This window comes from Penicillium concentricum (genome assembly GCF_028827145.1).
Source record: "Penicillium concentricum strain IBT 3081 chromosome Unknown utg000002l_segment0_segment0, whole genome shotgun sequence".
NCBI lineage: Eukaryota > Fungi > Ascomycota > Eurotiomycetes > Eurotiales > Aspergillaceae > Penicillium > Penicillium concentricum.
The window spans coordinates 5,630,645-5,644,415 of record NW_026622755.1 but is presented as its reverse complement, the minus strand read 5'-3'; the positions used below and the strand labels follow the sequence as shown (position 1 = coordinate 5,644,415).

At 48.0% G+C, this 13,771-nt stretch overlaps 4 protein-coding genes across 4 annotated transcripts; all 4 read right to left on the bottom strand.

The window, feature by feature from the left end:
- Window positions 1–71: 71 nt before the first annotated feature.
- On the bottom strand, window positions 72–3,071 carry N7517_005813 (AP-2 complex subunit alpha; the record flags this gene model as incomplete). Its single annotated transcript, XM_056723543.1, has 4 exons — window positions 72–182; window positions 240–2,179; window positions 2,233–2,567; window positions 2,620–3,071. The coding sequence occupies 4 exons, from the start codon at window positions 3,069–3,071 to the stop codon at window positions 72–74; spliced, it is 2,838 nt and encodes a 945-aa protein (XP_056579793.1).
- A 1,076-nt stretch (window positions 3,072–4,147) lies between these two features.
- N7517_005812 (putative copper resistance protein Crd2) lies at window positions 4,148–4,613 on the bottom strand (the record flags this gene model as incomplete). Its single annotated transcript, XM_056723542.1, has 3 exons — window positions 4,148–4,230; window positions 4,296–4,391; window positions 4,454–4,613. The coding sequence occupies 3 exons, from the start codon at window positions 4,611–4,613 to the stop codon at window positions 4,148–4,150; spliced, it is 339 nt and encodes a 112-aa protein (XP_056579792.1).
- A 1,102-nt stretch (window positions 4,614–5,715) lies between these two features.
- N7517_005811 (homeobox domain-containing protein) lies at window positions 5,716–7,490 on the bottom strand (the record flags this gene model as incomplete). Its single annotated transcript, XM_056723541.1, has 4 exons — window positions 5,716–5,954; window positions 6,021–6,655; window positions 6,717–6,854; window positions 6,904–7,490. The coding sequence occupies 4 exons, from the start codon at window positions 7,488–7,490 to the stop codon at window positions 5,716–5,718; spliced, it is 1,599 nt and encodes a 532-aa protein (XP_056579791.1).
- A 3,790-nt stretch (window positions 7,491–11,280) lies between these two features.
- Window positions 11,281–13,534, bottom strand: N7517_005810 (THO complex subunit THO1/HPR1; the record flags this gene model as incomplete). Its single annotated transcript, XM_056723540.1, has 4 exons — window positions 11,281–12,939; window positions 12,993–13,111; window positions 13,162–13,240; window positions 13,295–13,534. The coding sequence occupies 4 exons, from the start codon at window positions 13,532–13,534 to the stop codon at window positions 11,281–11,283; spliced, it is 2,097 nt and encodes a 698-aa protein (XP_056579790.1).
- Between the last annotated feature and the right edge of the window lie 237 nt (window positions 13,535–13,771).

Below are 13,771 nucleotides of genomic sequence, written 5' to 3'. Positions count from 1 at the left end.
ACTTGCTAATATTTGACTTGGTAATCCAATTAGAGATATACATGAATGCTTCCATATCATCTGCAGACGCCCTAATCGAAGGATTCGCCTGCTTTCATGCCCTGCGCCAGCCTCAACTCCATTTGTCTGACCAGTGACTGTGGTACCTCTTCTTGGGTGGCACGAACAGTGACGCGATACATCTGAACGAAAGAGTTAGCATGAAGATACAAACGAATGGGAAGAGCTCTAGTACATACCTTCTTCTCGTAGTTGGGCTCCAGCCGCAACAGACAGCCCGTCTTACCTCCCTCAAACTGGTACACCGCGCAGCCAACAATATTTTGAGAGTTTGGATCGACACCATCCAAAATCTTGAATGCGAATCCCTCGACAATTCTCCGAGTGAATCGTTCGTTGATGACCTTGTTCTTACCCAGCAAGCCAAAGGTCTTCTGGGATTCCAGCGGGCCACCCCCAATCTGACGCCAGCGCTTGAAGAATTCCTCGGCTGACAGAGAAGACGATTCCATGTAGCGGTGCATTAGGACAGGCAGCTGGAGTGTGTAGGCCTGGAGAGCACCAGCCAAGTATGAGATACGAATGGTAGGCGCATCCGTGAAGGGACCGTGGGCGGTGCAGAACAGAGTCTGCTGTGTCTGCCCGGCAGCCGGGATTGTTGGTTCGGGGAGGTTCTTCGTGTCGATCTTCAATTGAGGAGAGGCCGGGTTATCGACGGTGGTGGTAAGAGATCCGATAGGGTATGTGGACTTGTTCGAGATGTAGAGCTTCACGACACCCATAGGGCCGCGGTACTCCGAGCGCAGTCCGACCTGGATCTGTGCATCTTCGAAAAGCACACCCTCACGTGAGAAGAACAGTCGGTTGTAGCCAACGTCCCATTCTGGGGTCAGATGAGCGGCACTGGCCATATTGGGAGCTGGGGCTGATGGACCGCTGAGATCCAGGCCTGCCAAATCGCCCGATGCACTGGCGGCATTGGACGCGCTTGCCGGGCTGGCTGGAGTACTGCCGGACCCAGTGCGCGTGCCATGGACGATTGTCGTGAAGGTGCGCTTGAGACCGGTGTTCTGTGCCAAGAGCATTTCCTGCTTGTCCGCATTCGCGTCCTTGCCACCAATGACCCAGGTCTTCTTCTCACTCGCACCGGCTGTCTTCTGGTGTAGCCGTGAAAGTAGAATGGAGGTTCGTTCCGAGAATGGCGGCATCTCATCACAGACCGTTCGCAGCAGGTCGTCGGTCGGGAGAGTCGCCAGCGACAGGTACTCAAATGCTCGCTGCTGCAGTTCGGAATCGGGAGAATGGCTGTACAGGCGGAAGATTTGCAAGAGCTGAGGTTTGATTTCGGGGAACAAGTTCACGAACTTGACAAACGATGAGAGGATCATGGCCCGTGCGTTATCAGAACTAGAGAACATCTTGGCCTGCAGGGCTAGGAACTGTTCAATAGGGCTCGAGCCGGCGTTTTCGGCGATGAGGTGGCCGTACTCGCCCAAGACGTAGCAGCCAATTTTCACCAAACTTTCGTGGCAATCGGACTTCATGTAGCCCAGCAGGGTGTGTGCTGCATATGCTTGTAGTTCTTCGTTGTTGGTCACAATCTGAATCACTCGTTGCCATACTTCGTCGTTCACATGTTCGCCTGCCAGTGAGAGCAGTTTCAATGTCATGTCAATGTACCACTGTGCATCAGCAGCGTATTTCTCGGTAAGGATGGCAACCTTGAGTACCATTTCCTCTCGAATGGCATAATCGGCAGTCTGCAGGTATCGCAGAAGCTCGTTTACGATGGGGCCGGCATTACTGGTATCGCACATGCTGTACAACAGGTCCAATCCTTTGCGACGAACACTGATATCGCGGTCTCGAAGCGATCCCAGGATAATGTTCTGGTGCTTTTTTATCGGGTCAAGGGTTTCAGCTCGAGCGGCAAAATGGGTCAGCGCATCCAGACCAAGGTATCGGACATTAGTCTCCCGAGACTGGATGTATTTGCCTAGGCGGGTGGAAATTTGCAGCATGAGATTGTGCTCAGAGTCGAGGTGAATAAGGAGGTTGATGGCTTCGAAGAGGATGGCGTTTTGGGCATTGTTCTGCTGGACATTCTTGGGTGTTTCCATTGCAGCTTGCATCATCTGGGAGAGGGACTCTCGAATAATCTCGCGAACATGGCTGTCCTCTGTAATTGTATATGAGAAACTGAGTTATACGTATCCACGGCAGTAAACATACCTGATGGAGGATAGTATTGCAACAGGCGCAAGAACTTAACCTGGATCCATGGACATGGTACACGGTAGTAGAGGTAGTCCGGAGCGATATCGTTGTCAACCACAATCCGCTTCAATCGCTGCGCAGCCTTGACATAACAGCCTTTATATTCCTCTGGCAAGTCCTGAGCTAGCGCCATGACCAAAGAGGTGACGGAGAGGGCCACTCCCATGTCAGGGTCATCCATGATCGATATGATTCTTTCGGCCCATTCGTTTCGCACGATGCCGGGGTATTTGCGGTACAACCGAAGCAGTGTTAAAGCAGCCTTCTTTTTGACGAAAGCTTTGGAGGTACTGGAAAATGTCAGAAGAATCATAAGCAAAACAAGAAACGTCCCAAACTCACGGTGAGATGAGAAGCCTGTGAACCTCAGAGCCCAGCGCTTCTCCGAGCTCTTTACCACCGACATTAGCCACAGCATGCAGGGCCAAGCAGTTATTCAATTCATGATGATCGAGCAAGTCCTTCCGAATACTGTTGACGACCAAATGAAGCAGCTCATGCTCTTCATGCAAGAACAACGTGACAGCCAAGTATCCGATCTGCTTCTCAGAGTACTTAGTCGAAGAGATCAAGTTAACAGCCTCGAGATGGCCGAAGTCCACATCATAGCCCTGAATGTAGACGTAGAGCAATTTGCAAACGTATTTCTTCTTCTGGTAACCATTAAGATTGCCAGACTTAAACTTCTGCCGAATATTGGCCAGCTCCTTATTCACGCGCTTCTCCTCGAGTTCTCTAGCACGGGCGTTCCGCAGATCAGCAATAAACTGCACAAGCCCTCGCATCGACGACATCGCGACGGTAGCAGAGTAACGTGTTTATCAGCCCACGGACTGAAGAAGAAAAAAAATCGACGACTATGGTATGGCGGGGTTTTCGCTCGAGGTGCGCCCTCGCATGCCACGCGGGATTATCACCTCAGGGGGTTCGCGATCGGACGCACAACGTCACACTACCATGTCCCGGTTATGCTGGAGTGTCGATTATGGGGCATTGACCATGCAGCGTGTCGGGTGATGGATTTCCAAGTTCGTGGAAGCTCCTTGGAAAACAGGGGGTTGGGTGTGGTGTGAGGGAGTTGAATCCTGGGGGAGCTTGTCAGCAGTTGGTGTGGGCCGGAGGTATCCGATTGCACGGCGGGGGTTGCAACGTACAGAATAGCGCCCAGTTTAGAGATCCCAGGAGAAACAAGCCGAGCAATACGCGAAGTCGAGATGAGTCCATCCCCGTAACTTGTCCGCTTCGTATTTCATTGGGTCACTTCCGCTGTCGATCAGCCCGGGTTCCGCTGTGGCGGTGTGTGGCGGCGGAGGAATACTGATCCGATGTGGCGGTGCAAGGAATAAGTATACCTAAGTATAGGTTGTGTTAGTCTGGATATGAACTATAAAGAGACTGATTCCATGTGAACAATAGACAGCAAAGACACTTGGAAAAGAGGCTGGTTTATAGTTATTCTCAATATATTACCCTCGATATGCATATTTCCATTCCAAACAAGCTTTATGAGGCTCGACACGTTGTACCAGTCTATTTTAAGAAGTAGATTCCCGTTTCAAAGCCACCCAAGTCCATTTCGATAGCTGTTAGTGCGTACTCAACCAATCTAGCCTACTTGTTATTTGCAATTCTTCCTTTGCGATTTATATTTATATATATTGTAGTGAAATTTGGATAACATTAATATCTCATTTCATATCTCATTCAATAGGTAGGTAAGGATAAAGCAACCCCTAAAGCAAATATCAACCAATACAAAAATGCCCAAGCCCAAGACGCCGCCATCCCATCAAGGCGGGGATGAGAGAAAATGCAATTATCAATGATAGAGAAATCCCATCAAAGCAAAGATATAAGTGGGCCGAGTCACTTAAGCACTGGTAGTGAAGTCAACCTCGAGGGCGGACTCAACAGCGGACTCAACAGCAGTAGCCTTCTCACAAGTGCAAGAATCTGAAATCAAAAGTTAGCAGGGAATTCAATAGAACACATCACATTAGAAGGGAACTAAAACTCACCCTGGGGACGGCTGCCACAGGCACAGGCCTCACCAGCGATAGGCTTGTTCTCGGTCACTGAGCGCTCACAGGTGCACTGGCCAGCTGGGCGAGAGCCTATTTCAAACATGTTAGTATCTATGTTTTGTTTCTCAGGTTATCAGAATGGGATCACATACGGCATGAGCAGCGGGGACCAGACACGGCATTCTCGGAGGAAGCTTTGTTGCAGCTACAGTGGAGGGCGCTCTGCTCACCGCAGGAGCACTTGGCCTGAGCGGCACAGACGCAGGAGCCGTCTTTGGCGGTCTTGCAGCAGGTGGTAGTGGGGTGGACCATTTTGGCGGGTTGATTTGATATGACGTAGTTTTTTGAAGATTGAGAGGTGATGTTGATGAGAAAGGTTTGTGAGTTTGCAAGATTGAAAGATGGAAGATATAGGAATGATATTGTTATTTGAATCAAGATGAGAGTGTCTGAGAGAAAGAAAATAATACATTGCGTCTACGAGTTCCTTTATACTTGTTCTGCATGCGTCAGAGGGTGGTGATTATCAATTGCCGGGACTTGATTGGCTGAGAGGGAAGATGTCACGTGGTATGGTGTTCTGTTTCGGTGGACGCTGATTGGCCCATCGCGGAGACAAGCAAATACATGTCTCTTGAGTGGCTGGACAATCTTGCCTGACTGTGGATGTGCTGAGAAAAGGGGTATTGTATTACTTTTGTCTTGATTCTGATTCGATGGGCAGGATTTGGATGACCAGGGCTATGCCATTGGTTGTTGTTGGGGTTTATAGTATGCAAGGGAACTATTGTTTAGTTGGGAGCTTTGACCTTGATGAGTTAAGAATCAGATAGTGTATGCTTATCTATGAAAGTAGGTGAAAGTAGAGAAATGTCAAGGACAACTTGGTTTATTTGGTTCAAGTGAATTGTAGACTTGATGGTCTGTCTGCTTCTAAACACAGTAGCATCTATATACCATTCCAACCTTTCACCCCGAGGCTATGCAGCGAGATCAGAAACAATTAATATTAGACAAAGTGCCTCCCAGACAATGATCGCTAGATTTCAGACCAGACCCGACCAGACCAAAAGAAACGCAACAAAAATGAGAACAACATGGTGAAATCAAACAAAGAATGCAGATGCAAACAAGAAAAAGGGTTTAAAGAGATAGTTGATAACACAGGACACAGAAAAAAAGAAGCCCAAAAAGAAAACCCAGAAACAACGCTATGAGAATGATTAATGATTAATACTCGCTGATACAGATCGCGGATCTTTGGTTAACCCAGCTAACCAGTTAACCAGAAGGCGGGGATGAGAGATGAGATAGAGATGAAGGAGAAGATGTGGAAAGCAAAACGAGGGTGTCGTATAGCAGACAAGTGGCAGCCGATAATTTTTTTCTAAAGCCCACTGTCTTGAGCCTCACCTCACTGCTGAATATAGTTGGGGTAGTTGTAAGGTGGCTCCGAAGTTGGGAGACTCAGAGTCGAGGTGTTTGCTTGTGTGTAAGGAATTGGTGTGCCCATTGGGCCCGCAGTAGCATCGTAGGAATAGGGCCGATAATCTTGTGCTGCCGAGACTGGCAGGCTCTGCATGGTGGCCATAGGTCGGCCTTGGGTTGGCAATTGAGAGCCCATTCCAAGATTGTAATTTTGTTGTTGGGGGCCTGTATAAAACCATCATGTTAGAAAATAGTTCGCAAAATGTCGAGAGAAGGAGAAAAAAGACTAACCAAGGTTGTTCATATCGTAGGTGATGTGTGGACCTTGAGTGTCTGTCGGTGACACTGAGCCCTCGAACGACTGATGTTGATCATAGGGCCCCATACCTGGATGGCGGGGTATAGCGTATTCCATGGGTCGTCTCATATACGGTAGACCTGGCTGATTTGGCTGCGGCCCCGCGAAGCGATTGTGCATATGATAACCCGCATAGGCCGACGGATGGGCCGATGCATCGGACAAGCTGCTTGATCTGGTGACTGGGTAATCGTTGCGGATGGTTCTATGTAAATCTGACATGGAGGCGGACGCAGCAGGACGGAACATCATGTTTGACTGAGACAGGCTGTCATTTCGTCCAGTCGAGGACATGTAGGTTCCTGCTGTCGATGCAGAGCTGAGAGGCGAGACGAGATACTCGTCTTCATTTGGCCGGGGGTAGCAATCGGTACGTAGTGTTCTCAAAGACCCGAAATCTGGATTTGGAGCGGTGTAGCCTTGTGGAGATGCCACTGGCGTGACACCTGATTGTTTGCCCTCGAAGGGCGTACGGAGAACTTTTGTGGTATCAAAATCGTCAGGAAGGGCTCGAGATTTGAGCATCCTCTCCCGATCATTCGTAGTGAGACGCTTGAGCTTTGCTCGCCTGACAGTACATCCCACGTTAGTCAAGGACAGACAATTCATAAACTAGTTGAACACCCTACCTATTTTGGAACCAGACTTGCACTTGACGCGGGGTCAATCCAGGAATTTCCCTCGACAGACGTTCTCGATGAGCCGCATCGGGATGTGCCTGGCGAGTGAACTCGCTCATCAGAAAGCGGGTTTGGTTATGTGTCAAACTATACTTCTGTCAGCAATGCGCTATACCTCGAATTCAAACATTCGTACCGGAATCGCTTCATCTTTTTCTTCTCCATGGAAGGCGATCTATTGTCATCACTGCCCATCATATCCTTATCGTCATCAGGACTGACTGTCGATTCTCTCTCGTGGTCGTCTCTCGAGTCATGGCCTGAAAAGGATGAAACACCCATCTCTTCAGGATGACCGTGCCCGACCAGGGGCTGAACAGATGAAAAGCCCCGCTGATTCAGACTCGGAATCTCCAACTTCACACGGGGAAGCATATCCTGTTTCGCCGCCTCCAACCGGTGGTTGACCGTCTCTCGTGAGACATCTCTCCCCAAGTACGGTGCTGAACCCATGCTGACAGGCTGTGAAACCGGGTTATTCGAGGCGTTCTCAGCCTTATAACCAACCGGTTGCATCTCCACAGGACGGGCGGGAACGTGCACAGGAACAGGAACGCCAGGCTCCTCTTTCTTCTGCACAGATAGCCGTGGTGAGATAGTTCTGGGCCCTAAAGAGAGTCTCTCGCTGCTTCGGGCTGACAGGTGAGATGAAACTGCAGATAGGGGCGAAGGAACTGGTGAAGATAATGAAGGCAACCAAAGGCAAGGGCCACCGACTGACATGGTAAGGGTCTAGTTTGGATATGGGTGTGTTTGTGTGTGTGTATATATTGCCCTTACCCGTGATAGTTCAAAAACCAATAAGGTCTTTGAAAAGGAAAAAGAAATAGAGTCAAAAGACTTTCGTCAACAGAAACAATAGGAGAAATTCTAGCCCAAAAAGGAAACGGTAGATTCCCCCGATATGAGACGTTGGTGGGTCTTGGGAAGTGCCGGCGTAAAAAGGGTAAAGAAGGGTTTCTGCAATTAAAGGGAGCTTCCAGAGAAAAATAAGAAAGGGGATTAAAGCGCCAAAAAGTGTGTCAGGTGAAGGGGAACCGGTGTGCTTTTTTTTTTTTTCCCAGAAGAGGAGAAAGCAGAAAACAAGGCCTAAACGAGGATACGTCAAGCGGGACAACTGTCTCCAGCCTTTTATTCTTTTTTTTAAATTCTTTTCTTTTGGATCTGAGATCGGTATTGATGATCGTTACGCAGCTGGGCAGTAGCTATAAGATGTTAAGAAGCATCCACCAAAGTGAAAATGTGGTACCTGGGACACATAATGCCGCTAGACTAGGATCGACCGGAGATATGTGAGGCAAATAGGACTTAATAGCCAAGCGAGGTAACAGTGGAAAATATACGATATTAAACGGAATGGCCCCCCGGGGTCCACAACTTTGGCCCGATAAATTCCATACTTCTATATTGTATACTTTGTGTCGATAGATGCTTAGGTTAACGGCTTGGTTAACGGCTTTGATGAGAATCTTCAATGTTCGAAAAATGGACAGATAAATCATATAAAATAGTAGTTTAGCTAAAATCAATTCCCAAGAGGGTGGGCCTGAGGGGCGTGAAACTAATGTACATTGTATGTAGAAAGTCCAACAGATCATAGACTCAGTAAGAGTCCACAGATCAGCACCCGATCTATTTACCTGGATGAAGATCCTATACCAAACGGTCCATAGCGGCAGCCGTTGACCTCGATGGTAAAACATCAGGTTACATATGGTATAGATGGTATACAATACAGATAGCTATCTGTATCAGAAACTAAAAGGATCGGCTCGGAGAATAAATCGTAGCCTCCGATCCAATACCTATATCCGGCCTAAAGCCCTTTTAGCCATAAGGCGTTCCTGGATACGAAGTGATAGGTAAAGAATCTAAAGATTTCAACGGAATACGGGGTAAGAGAACTTGTATAGAGTCGATACTCCGGAGTACACACACTCCATAATGAGTCTTCACATATGGATCTGTAATCTATGATCTAAGCTGGTTGGGAAGGTCAACTTCAGCTCTGATAAATGGAATGGGTCCTGCGGGACCCGAGACCCGGAAGAGAAAAGAAAGAGTAGAGTTTAAGGGGGAGGCAATGGTCTACTTGTATATCTTTCCTTTACGGAGTACTCCGTATATTGAAGAATGAATGGATCTTAGAATCTGTAGAAAAGAAAAGAAAAGAAAAGAAAAGAAAAAAAAAAAAAAAAAAAAGCTCGATTCTTGGGACGCCGTTACAGACCGGAACGCGCATACCAGGCCATGTGGAAGGGACCAGTCGGCTGTGTTAGTGGCGTACTGGATCCATAAGCGGCACCCTAAGCCGCTATCAAAAGAGAACCACTCAGCGGGCTGCCCGCCACTACCTCGGAAAGAAGCGAGCTGAGAGGTGGAGGGATAAAAATTCAAATGCCGAGCCAATATAGAGGGGATTAGAATATGAAACTTGCTCCAGTTTATCGGGGCGATATAACCTTTGTAGAGCCTCGTCCGAGAAGAAATTCGATAGTTCTTTTTTTTTTTTTTCTTCAAGCGGGCCTGAGAAAAATCGGAATTAAGGGGTTTTAGCGAAGAGAATTCCATGGCTCGGTAGTTGTCAGAGACAGCTCCCCTGGAAATCTCCACAATATGAAACAACTCGAGTCGCAGGTGAAATGAGGCGTAGAAATATAGAGATTGTGGGTCAATACATAACTGACGAAGGACATCGGGTCGGATATCGGATAGGATTAGGGATAGGGTTAGAGGATACAATATACAATATACAATATACAACATATACAACATATAACATACAACCTACAACATAGTACGGAGTACATGTATACAAAGTCCAAAACAAAAAGAGGTGGAGCCATCGGAGGAGAAAACTCGGAGCCGTTTTTTTCGATCCCGGAGAGGCTCGCGGCCGAAGATGACGATCAAGCCCTTTCGAGAGACCCTGGAAAGAAACGTTGCAACGTATGATGTGTCCTTGTAATCTCCCTTCTGGAACGTGGGGAACAGATCGGATCGAAAAATATTTTAGCTCTACCAAAAACATTGTATTAGATTGTATTATTTATTGAGTGGGTGACGCAAGCCGATCTCTTGGCGGATTTTTTTTTTCTTTTCTTTTTTTCTGTTTCCCCTTGAGAAATAATATCAAAACTTCTGGTATAGAGAGGTCATACGAAGTACAGGGTACATGTTATAGAATAGTAGAGAATAACATATCGAACGGGTGATATATATATCTTTAATTCATGGACACAGTGTTCCCGATCTAGAAAGGAATATCTACGTCCTAAATGGGATTAAAGCGAATAGAAAACTCGCTTGGGTGACGTCTCAAAATATGATCCACTCGGTACAGTCAAAACTCCGTAGTCCGTAGAATATCAATAGTCCCACACATGGTCAGTGCATTAGATCGGACCACATGGCCGTTATATACTTGGTGGAGAGATAGTTCAGACGGTTTTCCCATGTGGTCTTTTTTATTTCCTAGTGGAGAGTTATTGTGCACCGAGCCCCAGACGATCAATGCGCGATTTCTTTTTGGGGGATGATTTGCTTCGCTTGCTCTTCTCGAACCCTATTTCGATATTGTACTATATTGCACTATATCGTCACGAACTACCCCGTCGAAAGGATTGTTCTCTACGAAAAAGGGGCGGACAGGGGGGAAAAAAAGAAAAAGAGCCCACTTCTGGGTTGGGTGTTTTATGTGATTCTCGTCTAAGGTATTCCAGGCTTCCGAAGTACATATTCTTCTCTCCTTTTTTTTTATTTTTTAGGATTTTGTTTCCGAAGCCACTTAATCTTACCCTAGTTTCTCATAAAAAAAAGATAAAAGAAAAAGGAAAAAAAAAAGGAAAAAGTGAAACATGGCTGCGACGCCAACGCCACTGAGAAATTAGCGATTTCCGAAGCACATGGATAGAGCGTGTTTTTTCCTTTACTTCATGCAGGAACCCTTTCAAGTCATTTGTATTAGAGTTGCCGATCAGAAGAATCTTGGTCTCCACGTTAAAGGTCTTCTCCATGTCCAGGTGCCCGGGTATGAACTTTCATCTCCTAGTGGCCCGCTTCCCGTAGAATTCTAGATTCGGGTGCCTTTTTTTGTTGTTTCGGTTTAAGCGATATCCATTTCCGATTCTCCGATATAGCCGAACTCTGAAGAAGGGGGGCTTTCTTGAAAGAAAAAAAAAGGCTCGTGAAATGACCCCCAATTAGGCCAGATAACTGTGCCTACAGGGATGACCCAGGACGCACTCTGATATTCGAAAAAAAATTCAAGTGCTGAATCCCAGATGTGTCGCGGATAATGCAGGTGAACGGATGTGGTAATCTCGCTCCCCGATCAAGGCACCAACGGTGCCGTGATATCGACGCATGAAATCCTGCAAGTTGCCTGGATAATCTGGATGTGGTCGAGGCGTAACTGCGCCAGACGATGCCCATTGGAGGATTTTCTCCGGACAAAAGGGGGGATCAAAGCCATTGAGTATCCAACAAAATATCTTCAAGCCACAATCTGACTTTAGGTGGCAGAGTTCTCTTTCGAGGCGCTAGCGGCGGCAAGGGCCTCTTCATTGTCATCGGTGCTTATGGCTTGTTCTTCGCCGATGACGTCTTTGGTTTCAACTTGCATTTCCTGATCTGTGCTTTGGGGCAGGTCATGAGTACTCCCGGATTCGTCAGTCTTGATTTTGCCCTCGACAGGTTCTTCGGATTCGGCAGCCTCTTCAGCGGGCTCTTTGTCCCCAACGGGCTCTTCGGATTCAGCAAGATCCTGACCTCCATCGAGGGACTGGGGGAGATCCTTGGTATCGCCAGAGGAACCGAGCTCATTGTTATCCTCATTCGCCGTAGCGCTTTCGAACAAGACCTGTAGATTGTTGCCCTCTCCAATTTTGTCGAATGCAGCGAGCTTTCCTTTCGCAGCAAGACGTAAGATACGCCAGGACTTGCTGGCTTTAGCACCCTCGGCAATCGCCTTGTCCTCGTCGGTCATCGCCATATCGATGTCCATTTCATCGTCCATGATGCCCTTCAAGAACGAGTCTGCGGAAGGAACGCTGTATCGATCGGATTCCTTGAGACGCTCGATATTGGCCAGCGCCTCGGTGTCGGCAAGGAACTTCAAATCGAGAGAGCCCATGGGGGATGGACGAAGGCGTTTGTTGGCATACGCTTTGGTGGCGTGCTCGCGGGAAGCTGTATATTCCGCCGCCGAGATGGCCGGTCGTTCAATCAATGGACACCCCTCGGCTTTCCACCGCACCCAGTTCTTGTCTCGAGACAAGACCGTATCCACCATGCGATAGTAGAACTTGCCTCCGGGCCCTTGTTGCAGATATCCCTCGATACCTTTTCGCATGCCGAGCGCCCACTTGGTATCCTCCTCGTTTAAAGTGAAACCGTAGAGAACGGACTTGTTCGTCGTATCGGCCAGGCGTGATTTGGATTTTGAAGTGAGAGAAAGCAGAAAGTCGAGGAGGATAAGAGCCTGGACAAGAACATGTCGTCGGAAAGCAGTATCGCTGATTTCAAGGTCAAACAGATCCCTGCTGGTCAAGTACTTCGGGTTGAAGCTGGTGGCAACTTCAGTACCACCCGCAATACGTTTGCGCTTGTTCGACTTGCGGGCATCTTCTGAGGCTCGGACAGAACTCTCGTTTTCCATCTCAGTGTTGATATTCTTGAATGCAGCCAGCGTGGCTTCCATTCCAGTCTTGAATGATGTAAACCGTTCAGCATCGAACATCTTACTCGGGGCGGAGAAATAGGCCTGAAGGCTCCAGAAGAGCGGGTAGAGAGCGTTCAAGTCGACATCATCTGATTTCTTATCGTCACCAGTAGAAACAACAACCTTGGGCACCTTCGACGTTTGCTGAGAAGGGGTCTCAGCCTGACCCGCCTCTGCTTCTCCATGTGCCGCGGGCTCAGCACCTTCAGTCATTGTTGTATCCTGCTCCTGCTTCTCGGTAGACTCCTTCGAAATTTCGTCAAAAATCGTAACATTCTCAGAGTGGAACTCGCCGCGAAGGTTAACCGAACTCTTGTCTCCCAGTGGGAAACTCTGGAAGAGATAGATAAACACCCGGCCACAAAACACTGTATCTTCTGCGCGCGAGAGCCGGCGGAGAAGCTCGTTACATGATCGTAGAATAACTAAGCTTTTTTGTTTGAAATGTTTCTTTTGCGGGGTCAGCTTTGCAACGGATATAGTAGGTGAGGGGCCATGCTGACCTTGGTGTTCCTTTCCCTTCGGGACTCCAAGTAGTCAAACACCTTGCGACAGCCGTTGATGGTTTGACTATCCAAAAGCTCCTCAATGAGCCAGAAAATCAGACCGGGTTCGCATTGTTCTGGTGGTTATCAGAGATGTATGTATTGCGGATGGAGTGGGGAGACTGACCATTATCAGAGAAGATCGAGACAATGTCAAGGAGGTTCCAGATTTGAATGAAAGCAGGGTCATCGATGGAAGTCGAGGCCTATGGCGAACTGTTAACGATGCCCTGGAGACTAGAGCTGTGGACGGGTCGTACCAAGACGCGATAGAACTTCTCGCGAAACGCGATTTCCACGGCCGCAACCTTGGTCTGTGGGCTCAAGTGCTTTATAGCATTGTCATCCTCAGATGAGACTTGCCATATCGATTCACCCAGGTGTGTTTCGGTCAAAGGGGGTTCGATCTGCTTGTCGGGCTTGACCTGCGCGGCGCGATCCAGGAGATTGTCCACTAGTCTTTTGTAGACCTGGACACCGGCAACATCCTCGTTCGCCATTTTATGAAGCGTCTAACCCCAGCGCCTTTGTAAGGGACCCTTGAGGGGTTGTCTCAGAGTGTCGTCTCGGAGTGTCGTTTCGAGCGTGTTTGTAGGCGCCTTCTCGAGCGTCTTTTTAGGGGGCCTTTGTCTTTTCTTGATTGCAGTCTTCAGCTTCTTCTCAGGTGTCTCATCAATCGTCCTTTGAAGACGGATTAAAAGAAGAAGAAGAAAGCTTAGATGGGTGCAGAAAGGAGG